Source organism: Triticum aestivum, chromosome 1D (assembly GCF_018294505.1).
Source record: "Triticum aestivum cultivar Chinese Spring chromosome 1D, IWGSC CS RefSeq v2.1, whole genome shotgun sequence".
Taxonomy (NCBI): Eukaryota; Viridiplantae; Streptophyta; class Magnoliopsida; order Poales; family Poaceae; genus Triticum; species Triticum aestivum.
Window position 1 is genome coordinate 293,064,343 of NC_057796.1, and position 14,996 is coordinate 293,079,338.

The window sequence follows — 14,996 nt, forward strand, 5'->3', positions numbered from 1 at the left end:
ATCAAGATCTAAAAACTCCGAATTTTTGGAACGCCTTCTAGGTAAAGGTGGATCATATTCAGTCCCATCACTATCAAGATTCATATTGCAAAACAAAGATTTAATAGGGGACACATAAATAACTTTTAGATCTTCATCTTTATTTTCATAGAAACTAGAAGAACACGCTTTCATAAAACAATCTTTCTTAGCACGCATCCTAGCGGTTCTTTCTTTGCACTCATCAATGGAAATTATCATGGCCTTGAGAGACTCATTGATATCATGCTTAGGTGGAATAGATCTAAGTTTCAAAGAATCAACATCAAGAGAAATTCTATCAACGTTCCTAGCTAATTCATCAACTTTAAGCAATTTTTCTTCAAGCAAAGCATTGAAATTCTTTTGTGAATTCATAAACTCCTTAACACTAGTCTCAAATTCAGAGGGCATCTTATTAAAATTTCCATAAGAATTGTTGTAGGAATTACCATAATTATTAGAGGAATTACTAGGATACGGCCTAGGATTAAAGTTTCCTCTATACGCGTTGTTACCAAAATTATTCCTACCAAGAAAATTCACATCCATAGATTCATTATTATTCTCAATTTAGACAAAGGCATATCATTAGGATCAGAAGAAACACTTTTATTAGCAAATAATTTCATAAGTTCATCCATCTTTCCACTCAAAATATTAATTTCTTCGATCGCATGCACTTTCTTATTAGTAGATCTTTCAGTGTGCTATTGAGAATAATTAACCATAATATTATCTAGGAGTTTAGTAGCTTCTCCTAAAGTGATTTCCATAAAAGTGCCTCCCGCGGCCGAATCTAAAAGATTTCTAGAAGCAAAATTCAATCCGGCATAAATTTTTTGTATAATCATCCACAAATTCAAACCATGTGTAGGGCAATTATGTATCATTAATTTCATCCTCTCCCAAGCTTGTGCAACATGTTCATGATCAAGTTGCTTAAAATTCATAATATCATTTCTAAGAGAGATGATCTTAGCGGGAGGAAATACTTAGAGATAAAAGCATCTTTGCACTTATTCCAAGAATCAATACTATTTTTAGGCAAAGACGAAAACCAAACTTTAGCACGATCTCTAAGAGAAAAAGGAAATAGCTTCAATTTAACAATATCATTGTCCACATCTTTCTTCTTTTGCATATCACACAAATCAACGAAGCTATTTAGATGGGTAGCAGCATCTTCACTAGGAAGGCCGGCGAATTGATCTTTCATGACAAGATTCAACAAAGCAGCATTAATTTCACAGGATTCAGTATCGGTAAGAGGAGCAATTGGAGTGCTAAGGAAATCATTGTTGTTGGTATTGGTAAAGTCACATAATTTAGTATTATCTTGAGCCATCGTAACAAGCAAGCAATCCAACACATGAGCAAACAAGAAGCAAGCGAAAAAGAGGCGAACGGAAAAGAGAGGGAGAATAAAACGGCAAGGGTGAAGTGGGGGAGAGGAAAACGAGAGGCAAATGGCAAATAATGTAATGCGGGAGATAAGGGTTTTTGATGGGTACTTGGTATGTTGACTTTTGCGTAGACTCCCCGGCAACGGCGCTAGAAATCCTTCTTGCTACCTCTTGAGCATTGCGTTGGTTTTCCCTTGAAGAGGAAAGGGTGATGCAGTAAAGCAGCGTAAGTATTTCCCTCAGTTTTTGAGAACCAAGGTATCAATCCAGTAGGAGGCCACGCACGAGTCCCTCGCGCCTACACAAACAAATAAAATCCTCGCAACCAACGCAATAAAGGGGTTGTCAATCCCTTCACAGTCACTTATGAAAGTGAGATCTGATAGATATGATAAGATAATATTTTTGGTATTTTTATGACAAAGATGCAAAGTAAAATAAAAGGCAATAAAAATAACTAAGTGTTGGAAGATTAATATGATGGAAAATAGACCCGGGGGCCACAAGATTCACTAGTGGCTTCTCTCGAGAGCATAAGTATTACGGTGGGTAAACAAATTATTGTTGAGCAATTGACAGAATTGAGCATAGTTATGAGAATATCTAGGTATGATCATGTATATAGGCATCACGTCCGAGACAAGTAGACCGACTCCTGCCTGCGTCTACTACTATTACTCCACACATCGACCGCTATCCAGCATGCATCTAGAGTATTAAGTTCAAAAGAACAGAGTAACGCTTTAAGTAAGATGATATGATGTAGAAGGATAAACTCATGCAATATGGTATAAACCCCATCTTGTTATCCTCGATGGCAAAAATACAATACGTGCCTTGCTGCCCCTACTGTCACTGGGAAAGGACACCGCAAGATTGAACCCAAAGCTAAGCACTTCTCCCATTGCAAGAAAGATCAATCTAGTAGGCCAAACCAAACTGATAATTCGAAGAGACTTGCAAAGATAACCAATCATACATAAAAGAATTCAGAGAAGATTCAAATATTGTTCATAGATAAACTTGATCATAAACCCACAATTCATCGGTCTCAACAAACACACCGCAAAAGAAGATTACATCGAATAGATCTCCACAAGAGAGGGGGAGAACATTGTATTGAGATCCAAAAAGAGAGAAGAAGCCATCTAGCTAATAACTATGGACCCAAAGGTCTGAGGTAAACTACTCACACATCATCGGAGAGGCTATGGTGTTGATGTAGAAGCCCTCCGTGATCGATGCCCCCTCCGGCGGAGCTCCCGAAAAGGCCCCAAGATGGGATCTCACGGGGTACAGAAGGTTGCGGCGGTGTAATTAGGTTTTTGGCTCCGTATCTGGTAGTTTGGGGGTACATAGGTATATATAGGAGGAAGAAGTACGTCGGTGGAGCAACATGGGCCCCACGAGGGTGGAGGGCACGCCCAGGGGGGTAGGCGCGCCCCCCTACCTTGTGCCTTCTTGGTTGATGTCTTGACGTAGGGTCAAAGTCCTCTAGATCACGTTTGTTCCGAAAATCACGTCCCCGAAGGTTTCATTCCGTTTGGACTCCGTTTGATATTCTTTTTCTACGAAACTCTGAAATAGGCAAAAAATAGCAATTCTGGGATGGGCCTCCGGTTAATAGGTTAGTCCGAAAAATAATATAAAAGTGTATAATAAAGCCCATTAATGTCCAAAACAGAATATAATATAGCATGGAACAATAAAAAATTATAGATACGTTGGAGACGTATCAGTAGGTAGGAGCCGGTCTACTTGTGACAGATGTGGTGCCTATATGTGTGATCATTGCCATGAATAACGTCATAACTATGTGATTTTCTATCAATTGCCCAACAGTAATTTGTCTACCCATCGTATGCTATTGTTTCGAGAGAGAAGCCTCTAGTGAAAACCATGCCCCCCCGGTCTACTTAATCATATTATAAAAACCAAAAATACCTTGCTGCAATTTATTTACTTTTCTTTTGTTTTGCAATTTACCTATCTACCTATACAAGATTTAATCCTTGCAAGTAATGAGTTCAAGGCGGTTGACAACCCTCTTGCCCGCGTTGGGTGCAAGTATTTGCTTTTGTGTGTGCAGGTGTTGTTCATTGGGGTTTGTGTGATTCTCTTATTGGTTCGATAACCTTGGTTCTCAATGAGATAAATACTTATCTCTACTGTACTGCCTCACCCTTCCTCTTCGGGGAAAATCCCAACGCAACTCACAAGTAGCACAAAGTACTAGGATCATCATGAATATCATTTATAACAGAAGCAGTATCCTCAACTACTTGCGACATATCAGATTGAATAGCAGGTGGTGGTGTCGCAGGTCTACTTAAAACAGAAGGTGACTCAAGTGTAGAACTAGATGGCAGTTCCTTACCTCCCTTCGTCTTAGAGGGTACGATCTTAGTCTTAGAATTTTTCAGGTTCTTCATAGAGATCAACAGATATGTAATTCCCAAGTAAACTCAATAAATAGAGCTATGCTCCCCGGCAACGGCGTCAGAAATAGTCTGGATGACCCACAGGTATAGGGGATCGCAACAGTCTTTGAGAGTAGTACTTCACCCAAATTTATTGATTCGACACAAGGGGAGCCAAATAATATTTATGAGTCTTAGTAGTTGAGTTGTCAATTCAACCACACCTACAAAGTAATTTCTCTGCACCAAAGTATTTAGTAGCATAGTAGTATGATAGTTTGATAGTAGCAGTAATAGCAGTAATAGGAAGGGTAACAATAACAATAACATTTTTCTTCTGATTGTAACAACAGCAACAACAGTAGTAACTTAGCAAAGAAAATATGAGCAAAGCGTAGGCATTGGATCAGCGATGGATATTTGTATGGATGACATTCATCATGTAACAGTCACAACCTAGAGCGATACACAATAGCTCCAATTCATCAATTCAATGTAGGCAGGTATTTCGTATATAGCCATACGTGCTTATATTAAGAACTTGTATAACATCTTTTGTCCTACCCTCCCGTGGCAGTAGGGTCCATAAATAATTTAAGGGTAATTAAGGCCTCCTTTTAATAGAGAACCAGGACAAAGCATTAAAACATGGTGAATACATGAACTTCTCGAATTATAGTCATCCCCGGAGAGTATCCCAATTATTCTCAACTTGGGGTGTATGGTTTAGGACAATAACAAGTGCATACAACTCGCAGATAGGATCAAGAACTCAAATATATTCATGAAAACATAGAACGTTCAGATCTGAAATCATGGCACTCGGGCCCTGGTGACAAGCATTAAGCATAGCAAAGTCGCCACATCAATCTGAGAACATTGTGGATACTAGAGATCAAGCCCTAACAAATTGAATCGATTACATGACAAATCTCATCCATCTCCATCACCGTCCTGCAAGCCTACGAAGGAATTACTCACTCCTGGCGGTGAGCGTCATGGAATTGTTGATGAAGAAGGGTTGATGATGACGAAGGGACGAATCCCCCTCTCCAGAGCCTCGAATGGACTCGAGATCAGCCTCCCGATGAAGAACAAGAGGTGGCGGCGGCTCTGTATTGTAAAACGCGATGGAACTTCTTCTCCTATTTTTTCTCGGGAAGATGAAATTTATAGGCTTGAATTAGGTCAGACGGTTGCCCGTGGGCCCCACAAGACATTAGGGCGCGCCCGGGAGGGGGGAGGGGTAGAGGCGCCATGTTGTCTCGTGGACAGCAGGTGGCCCCTCTAGTGGATCTTCGTTTCAGTATTTTTTGTTTATTCAATTTAAAATCTCCGCAAAGTTTCGTCTGATTTCGACAACTTTTATTTCTGCACAAAAACAACACCATGATGGTTCTACAAAAAATAGCGCCAGTCCGGGTTAGTTTCATTCAAATCATGCAAATTAGAGTCCAAAACAAGAGCAAAAGTGTTTGAAAAAGTAGATACGATGGAGATGTATCACTGTCGAGCCAGTGGCCACTCCAGAAATGGCAAGTTCTCCCATCGCCAAGGCGCCAAGATGTGGAGTCACAGAAGAAATGTCTACTCGCGTCGTCGGCAGGGGGGAGGGGGGAGCTGCAGGTGGTGCCATGGGTGAGAATTGTTCGTGGCTTTGAGCCATAGCCAATGGCATCATAGCGAGATGTCGGTGAGATGTAGGTCGCGCACGCCACGACCACCAAACTCCAAAGGACGACAGACGCGCGACCAACTGAAAAGACAACTGCCCGATTTGGTGTCTCATCGGCAGTGCCAGAGGTGACACGCGTGATCTTCTTCAGGATCATTTGATTGATGGCGATTTCCTGAAGGATGTCCACGGGCATGGCGGTAAGCACGTGGCGCACAAGTGCAAGCTGCTTGCCGCAAGATAGTAGCGCGACCTTCCAGGTGGCAAGCTTTCTCGTGAGCTTGGCCACTAGCGGTAGCAGAGCCGAAGACGGGTTCTTGCAGATGGACAAGGGGAGGCGCAGACACATATGGGGAATGTGGTGACCGCGCACGTGAGCGTTGAGCTGATGGCCGTGGTAACCTCAGCCCTGCAACAGATGGGGTGGCGGAGCATTTTAGCCTTTTAGGAAGTTGGTAAGGAGGTTCGAGGCGTCGCCGAAGACCCGAAGCAGCTCGGGGATGGTGGCTAACTCAGTGGTGGTCGGGTGGCAGAAGAGAACCACGTCATCGGCGAACACGGAAAGGTAGACGCGCCATGCCGGGTGGTGAGCCGTTCAAGCATACCAGCGCGGACCGCATGTTGTAGCATCAAGTTGAGCGTGTCGACCACGATGGCGAAGAGGAGGGGGGATGGGGTCACCCTGGGGAAGCCCGCACGCGTGGTCCACCAGTGGGCCGGGGTTGCCGTTGATGAGGACGCGCGTGGAGATGAGGATGCACACCCGTTCGCACCAGCGGTGCCCAAAGCCAAGGTGTCGTAGAGCTTGCAGAAGGAAGGGCTAGGAGACTGTGTCGAAGGACTTCGCGATGTCTAACTTGAGGAGGATTCCCGGGGCCTTTAGGTTGTGCTGCAAGCGTGCCGTTTGTTGGACCAGAAGGAAGTTGCCATGCACGCTTTGTGCGGCGATGAAAGCGCTCTAATCGATGGATACAATCTGCCCCATCCGCGGCGCCAACCGCAGGGAAAGAACTTTCACAAATAGTTTAGCCAAGAGATGATAAAACTGACCAGCCGGTAGTCGGTGAGTGCGGACGCACCTGGTTTCTTGGGAGGAGGATGAGTAGCACTTTGTTAAGCTTGTGGAAACCCCTGCCGTTCATGGCCTAGAGTTTGTCGAACGGGCGCTGATATCGGCCTTGATGATAGGCTAGCAGGAGCGCAGGAACTCTGTCGTGAACCCATCGGGTTCGGGTGCCTTGCTGGTGGGGAGCCGCTTCACAACGACGGCCCCATCGACGAGGACCGGAGAGAGGACTGTTGTGTCGCTGCTGACGGCGCAGAGACTTGGAACGGCAGCAGAGCAAGGGTGGCGGCGGAGCTGCGAGACGTCCGACACGGAGGAGGAAGAAGAAAGGACAGAGCAAATGGACCCGATAGGTCGAGGGGGCGAATTTTGTGCAATTTGTGGTGGGATAGGGCAGCCCTATTAGGGCTGTCGGGTCCGATGTGACGAACGCGCTTGGGTGGGGCGGGCGCTCTATATCCGCACCAGATTTGGGTTGGATATAAACGGTGCCAGTCAGCCCGGACGTTTGAGACCCATTTAAAGAGTCTATCTAGATCTTTTTTTGTGGCCGGTCACTGGCCGGACCGTTCGTCCGGACGTTTGAAACGAGTTTGAGGTGCCCGGCTGTAGACGTTCTAACGGCCTTAATGCATCCCACATCGCTGAGGCCGACAAAGGAAGAGGGGAGCGGACTATCGACTGAGGAAAGATAACAGCACGGTGCGTCGAGAAAATACTAAAGCCTAGCAATCTTACACCTACGAAAGATCTTGTTTGACGTGTCACATTCATGAATAAATTTTTGAAACTATACTAGGTGAGCCCAACTCTCATAACCTACTCCTTGTCCAGTGTCCGCAGGGAACATCTAGACGTCCTCGTTTCCTCCTGAATTAATTAGCATGGCTAATTAAACCGGAGGCGAACGACGCCACGGCAAGCGCATCTAGATCAAAACCATCACAAAAAATATCTATAGATCTCGCGTCGTAAAGCAGAGAGTGACAGGGTGGATGGCCTGGTGCCTCGCTGCAGCAATCACACGGCACCATTTGGAATAAAGTAGAATGCTTTGCACCAGGGAATTATGAAACCAAGAATGTGTCCCCGTCCTGGTGAGCGTCGCCGACGTGCGGTTTCGGGCCCATTTTTTCCCTGCGATTATTGTGAGGCACTCTTTCAAATTGTCTGGAGATCGACGGGGCCACTCATCTTTGGGGCAACCTGGTCCGCAGCCGTCCGTTTCAAGAACTGTTGTACCCATCTCCTCCAGAATAATATCTTGTTTCTGACCTTGTATGTTTGTATGCTTGTATGGACATAAGATGCCATAGGATGGATCAATTATAGTAGTTTGATTGATACGGGTTCCTCACATAGTTTGTGTTAAATAAAACCTCTCCTACTTTAAAAATACGCTGAGATTTTGTCTTTCACCGACTCCCCCCTCCTCATCCCACCCCCAAATTATGCTCTCCTCACTCACACCGGCTCTATATTCGGTTTTAGAGGCCAGTTTATTTTCTCAAACCGGCTTTGGTAATACGTTTTGAATAAAAGCCCAAAATACTTTGATATACTCCCTCCGTCCGGAAATACTTGTGGGAGAGATGGATGTATCTAGACGTATTTTTGTTCTAGATGCACCATTTTCATCCATTTCTACGACAAGTATTTCCAGACGGAGGGAGTATTTGGTAAGCCGTTGAATGCACATCGTATATAATCCATTTTTCAGGGACGAATCATGGTAATTTACCTGCCTATTTTAACTGTTGCAATATAATCTTGATCACTAAATGCGAATCAACAACTTCTGTTCTGGTAACAAATTTTATTGCTAGTAGCAGCACACCTGCATATCTAGTCAAGGTAGAATTATGAAGACTTTGAAGTAAAAAGGCGGAACTAGATCTAGAACCACTATGAAGAGAACCAACCAGAGTTTGAGGTGGCTAATTCCTAGTCCACTCGTGATCAAACTCCAAAGTTGACACTCAGTGTGTTTTATTAAGACGAATTACATTCATTTGACAAGCGACATGGCATTCTTGTTGATACAGAAATGCATATGTTAATTTCCTCGAGTTTGAAACCCCTACTATTTGTTCTTCATTAGATTACATTCCAAAAACATATAGTCATGCCATTGTTGCTTTGTCATCGAAGTGCACTTGAACATGCTTCATGCCATTGCACTAAAAATGACTCGAATCTTGATTCAGCTTCACTGCCAAAGTTGATTCCAAGTAACTGTTTGTTTGAGCACCTAATTTTTCCTAGAAGAATATGTTGCCTAAAGATGAAACAAACAAGGCATAAGTAATATGAATTGAAATTTTATTTCAAGCCCAGGTTTCATGACACATACATAATCCTTTGGCGCCATTCAAATCCATGTGCCTCCCTGGTACATATGCCCACATAATGTTGTAATACAATCTCGTAGTGTGGCCAACAGAATACATATCGAACATCTGATGTAGAATATGTGAGTCTATCGTGGGCCGATCGATCGTGATGCCTTGTCCCACGAAAACCAACTAGCCTGGCTGTATGCGTCCGCGCACACACTACGACATGACATGGTTGGCGTCCTCCCCTGATGATGGTGGTGGATGTCATGTCTATTCATCTGCCGCCGCAAACCTTTTCCGTCCCTCTTCCACCACTCACATCGTGATCACAATCACCCCACCTCCCCGAAGTAGATCTAACTGTAAAATCTAAAATGTAGAAGTAACTGTAAATGAAGGACGCAAGAAGTGAGGCAATCAAACCCGATCAATGTCTACTTTTTCGGCTATCGCCCGGTTCCGCTACACCAAAACAAATTCGGGTCTATTCAAAACACATGTTGAAAACTTTGCCAAAACTTTGTTCATAAACCTCCTCTCAAGCTTGGAACCCAGGTAAAAACTTTCTTTTTTGAAAAATGCAGGTAAAAACCTGAGGGGAACCTCCTTATTCATCTTGGAACCTACAACGTACGTACTACAAAAGATATTCTACAACCACTCGAACCCCCATCATGCAAAGCGAGACACGATTCAAAACACAGAACATGGGAGTCTGGAATTCCGTATAGTACCCTGTTGCAAGCTGGTACACTACTACAGCCCCTTGGGATCTAGCAGGGCCATCAGTTTTGGAGTGAGCATGTGACAGCGCACCACGGATCCTCTCTAAACAAATCAATTAATAGCACAAGTACAAAATGGCTGGTTGTCCTACACGAGACGGGAGAGAGAAGGTTGGATCCGGGCTCGCCCACCCCATTCAATAATTCCCATATGCGGTCCTGCCCCTCCGCCAGGCCCGCGACTGGCCCACCCGTCAACGGACGCTCCACGCGCGCGCCCGCCAGCACCGCCGGCTGACGCGTGGCCCCGTCCGTACCGGGACCCCACGAGGCAGCGTCGCGGCGGCCTTCTCCGCAGCGGCGCGCGGAGGAATATCGTAGTAGAGAAATCGGAGGCTGCCTCGCAGGCCACCAGATGATAGTAGTCGACAGAGTCCCCACCCCACACTCACGCACACTCCTCATCTCGCCCGGGGCGAAATCGACGCCACAGCGGGAGGGAAAAAGCTTCCGGGGTTGGCAGGGATTCCGCCTCTTATACGCCTGCCCGCCTCGCCAGATTCCTCACAGCTTCCCTGCCCCGAGCGGAGATCCTGAATTCCGGAGGCCGTCGTCGGGTAAGCTCTGCCCCCTGCTTGCTTTGTGTGTGCGTGGTGCAGAGGCGGCCGTGGCCGGCTGCGGCAGCTTCGGTCGAATCTGATTTGTTCTTGGGTGTTGTTGTCGTCGTTCTTGTTTGTTATGTCTCACGAGGTTTGCCGTGCTGACGGGTGCCGTTGTTGTTGGTGGTGATTGTGCCGTGCAGGGGTAAGATTCGGCGGCCATGTCGGGCGCCGTGCTGGTCGCCATAGCGGCGTCCATCGGGAACCTGCTGCAGGGGTGGGATAATGCGACCATTGCAGGTAATTCGTTCGTTCGTGCTTCCGGAAAAACAGCTGGTCTTTCGACGCCGTTGGGATACTCTTTATGCTGTTGCGCTTCCCAGGGGCCCGTGTTGTTAGGTAGAGGCAGCAATTATTGGGAATCTTGCCGGCTCCGATCATGACGGATTTGGTGGAGCTGCATCTAGTAGTAGTGCTAGTAAAAACAAATATTTTTTCTTGTTCTACATATACAATCTTTAAAAACCGATCAAGCAGCTGAAACGAAATCCTACCAAGATTTCCGACTTCTCTGAACGGATCCGTCTCATGCGCGATCTGCGCATCTGAACCATGATAATTCTGTCTGTGTCGACATGTTCTGAATTCTGAACCGATGCAGATGCTTTGACTTCACGCTGACCATGTTGACTTGCTGCTGTGATCTCCAGGTGCCGTCCTGTACATAAAGAAGGAGTTCAGCTTGGAGACCCAGCCCTTGATCGAGGGCCTCATCGTGGCCATGTCGCTCATCGGGGCGACGGTTATCACCACGTTCTCGGGGGCGGTGGCTGATGCTGTTGGCAGGCGGCCCCTGCTGATCGCCTCGTCTGTCCTCTACTTTGTCAGTGGCCTGGTGATGCTCTGGGCGCCCAACGTCTATGTGTTGCTCTTGGCCAGGCTCATCGACGGGTTCGGTATCGGTTTGGCTGTCACCCTTGTCCCTCTTTACATTTCGGAGACCGCCCCGACTGACATTAGAGGGCTGCTGAACACGCTGCCGCAGTTCAGTGGGTCAGGAGGGATGTTCCTTTCTTACTGCATGGTGTTCACCATGTCGCTCATGCCGCAGCCTGACTGGAGAATCATGCTTGGGGTTTTGTCGATCCCGTCGCTTATGTACTTTGCATTGACTGTCTTCTATTTGCCCGAGTCGCCGAGATGGCTTGTGAGCAAAGGAAGAATGGCCGAGGCCAAGCGAGTGTTGCAAGGACTGCGGGGAAGGGAAGATGTCTCAGGTTTGTCTGTCTTCTCTAAATACTTACTAGTCTGACAGGCATAAAATCTCCGATGATCTTACCCATGTGGGATTAACTGTGCAGGAGAAATGGCCCTTCTTGTTGAAGGATTGGGTGTTGGGAAAGACACACATTTTGAGGAATACATAATTGGGCCTGATGATGAGCTTGCTGATGACGGGCTGGCTCCAGATGAAGAGAAGTTGAAGCTGTACGGAGCTGAAGAAGGGGTATCTTGGATCGCCCGTCCTGTTAGGGGCGGCGGCCAAAGTGCACTTGGAAGCGCCTTGGGTCTCATGTCTCGTCATGGGAGTATGGTTAGTCAGGGTAAATCTCTCGTGGACCCACTTGTCACTCTCTTCGGAAGTGTCCATGAGAAGATGCCTGAGGTAATGGGGAGCATGCGCAGCACATTGTTTCCTAACTTTGGCAGCATGTTTAGCGTGGCGGAACAGCAGCAGGCTAAAGCTGACTGGGATGCTGAGAGTCATAGGGATGATGAAGATTATGCATCGGATCATGGTGCTGATGACATTGAGGATAGCCTCAATAGCCCGCTTATTTCTCGTCAAGCGACAAGCGTGGAGGGTAAGGAGATTGCTGCACCTCATGGAAGCATAATGGGTGGTGTGGGAAGAAGTAGCAGCATGCAGGGAGGGGAGGCAGTAAGCAGCATGGGCATTGGTGGGGGGTGGCAGTTAGCTTGGAAGTGGACTGAGAGAGAAGGTGCAGATGGGCAAAAGGAAGGCGGCTTCCAGCGTATTTACTTGCATGAGGAGGGCGTGTCAGGTGATCGGAGGGGCTCTATATTGTCTATGCCAGGAGGTGATATTCCTCCTGGTGGTGAGTATATCCAGGCAGCCGCTCTAGTGAGCCAACCTGCTCTTTATTCGAAGGACCTGATAGAGCAGCAGCTTGCTGGTCCTGCCATGGTACATCCATCTGAGGCAGTTGCCAAGGGTACAAAGTGGGCAGAACTATTTGAACCTGGAGTGAAGCATGCACTGTTCGTTGGCATAGGATTACAGATCCTGCAGCAGGTCAGCCGTTTTTGCCTTTCTGCTGCATACAAATATCATCAATGTATGCACTGCTAAGTGCTCTTGACAACTAATTTAGCACACACATTTCTTATAGATCTAGTATTTAACAGTTTCTGTTTTTCTCTTCAAACTAAAACTTTATAATAATATAACATCATGCTGTTGGGTGCTGCCCATGGCTTCTTGTTGAAGTTCTTACCTTCAGCCTTATTGCGAGAAAAAAATATGCTTTGCTGCCTATGGTAAGCAACACCAATATCAGGTTGCTGTAGTTTTCTGAAGTAAATAAACTTGATAAGCTGATAATGCTAATCTGGATAACATAATTTTGCTTATCAAACTGTGATATGCTACTAATATTCCTTTAGTCCTTAGCACAAGTAAGATCAATTTTGATCTTGTGGTAGAAAGTATAAAAAGAAAGGTGGTGCGGTAGAAACACATAATACATTTTTAGGCCTCCTTTGGTTTGGAGGAATTTCATAGGAATTCTAGAGGATAGGATTCTTATAGGATTTTTTCCTTTAGAGCCCTTTGGTTCATAGGAATGGATTCCTATTCCTACATAGGATTGGTTCCTATCCTCCATATTTCATAGGAAAATAAAAATGAGCCTAGACTCAATGGAAAAATTCCTTTGGTGTCAACCAAATGACATCTCGTTTCCTATTCCTACTCATAGGATTTAAGATACATGTCATCTTATTTCCTACAAAATTCCTATTCCTACGATAAACCTATCCTATGAACCAAAAGAGGCCTTATTGTTGTGTATGGTTGTAGCGTTCCTAGAATAACAATATTTCAAATTGTGACATACTTCAGTTTCCTCATCCCTATGTTTCTTTTTTTTCTTCTTCCATGCTTCATGTTTAGTACTCCCTCCGTCCCAAAATTCTTGTCTTAGATTTGTCTAAATACGGATGTATCAAATCATGTTTTAGTATTAGATACATCCGTATCTAGATGAATCTAAGACAAGAATTTTGAGACGGAGGGAGTACCTAAATACATATATTGCATACCGAATGTTCATGTGCTGATGATCAACTTTTGTTTGTCCAGTTTGCGGGTATCAATGGAGTCCTCTACTACACACCTCAGATACTTGAGCAAGCAGGTGTCGGGGTTCTTCTATCAAACATTGGACTAAGCTCTTCCTCTGCATCTATTCTTATTAGTGCCTTGACAACCTTGCTGATGCTTCCCAGCATTGGCATCGCCATGAGACTCATGGATATGTCAGGAAGAAGGTTAGACTTCAGATTTTGCATGGTATTGTTTACTTGTGATACAATGTGGTATCGCTGAATGTGAATGAAAGAGTAACCATTCTTCCATTTTGTTTCTCATCCAGGTTTCTTCTCCTTTCGACAATCCCTGTCTTGATAGTAGCACTAGCTGTCTTGGTTTTGGTGAATGTTCTGGATGTTGGAACCATGGTGCACGCCGCGCTCTCAACGATCAGCGTCATCGTCTATTTCTGCTTCTTCGTCATGGGGTTTGGGCCTATCCCAAATATTCTCTGCGCGGAGATTTTCCCCACCTCTGTCCGTGGCATCTGCATAGCCATCTGCGCGCTAACCTTCTGGATCGGCGACATCATCGTGACATACACTCTCCCCGTGATGCTCAACGCCATCGGTCTCGCTGGAGTCTTCGGCATATATGCCATCGTTTGCATACTAGCCTTTGTATTCGTCTACATGAAGGTCCCTGAGACAAAGGGCATGCCCCTGGAGGTCATCACCGAGTTCTTCTCTGTCGGGGCAAAGCAGGGCAAGGAAGCCACGGACTAGTTGCTCTGATCCGGTGATCCGCGTCGCTGGTGGTAATTTTGTGGTGTCATAACTACTACTACACTGGTTAACCTGCGATGCTTTGGTGAAGAAACTTCAAAGAGAGCAGATACGGAAGACTTTACATCGTGAGGCTGAATCGTGTCGTCGTAGGCCGGCTTTTGGAAGTAGGATATGTACTTAGATCATCTGTTCTTTTCGCTTTGGAACTTTCTATTTGTGTTATTCAGAATTTCTTGCCCATGTAACTAGTGCTGTTATCACAATTTATGTTGTTTATGTTTTTTCCTTGCTCGGTCGGTTCAGTTTTTCCTCTTTGTTGCCACTAGTTCTCAGTTGCCAGTCACTTCAGCAGTTTAGTTGTGCTATTAGTACTATTTTTGAGGATAAGTAGTGTTTCTGGGTGTGTGGGAAATATGCACACAACCATTTTATGTTACTCCTTGGTTTCATAATGTAGTGGATATAGATTTTTGTAAAAGTCATACCTTATAAACTTTGGCTAAGTTTGTTGAGAAGAACATTTATATGTTGAAAGCTAAAAATATATCATTAGATTCATCATAAGATATACTAGTTCATATTTTATATATTAGGTATTGTAGATATAAATAGTTTTTTCTATAAAC

The 14,996-nt window shown here is 45.2% G+C and overlaps 1 protein-coding gene across 1 annotated transcript; it reads left to right on the forward strand.

Annotated features, from left to right (window-relative positions):
- The first annotated feature begins 10,025 nt into the window (after positions 1-10,025).
- LOC123181541 (monosaccharide-sensing protein 2) lies at positions 10,026-14,672 on the forward strand. The gene is made up of 6 exons (XM_044593822.1): positions 10,026-10,266; positions 10,452-10,548; positions 10,959-11,525; positions 11,610-12,565; positions 13,634-13,821; positions 13,926-14,672. Exons 2-6 carry the CDS (start codon positions 10,470-10,472, stop codon positions 14,365-14,367), a joined length of 2,232 nt encoding a protein of 743 aa, XP_044449757.1. The 5' UTR covers positions 10,026-10,266; positions 10,452-10,469; the 3' UTR covers positions 14,368-14,672.
- Positions 14,673-14,996: the final 324 nt, after the last annotated feature.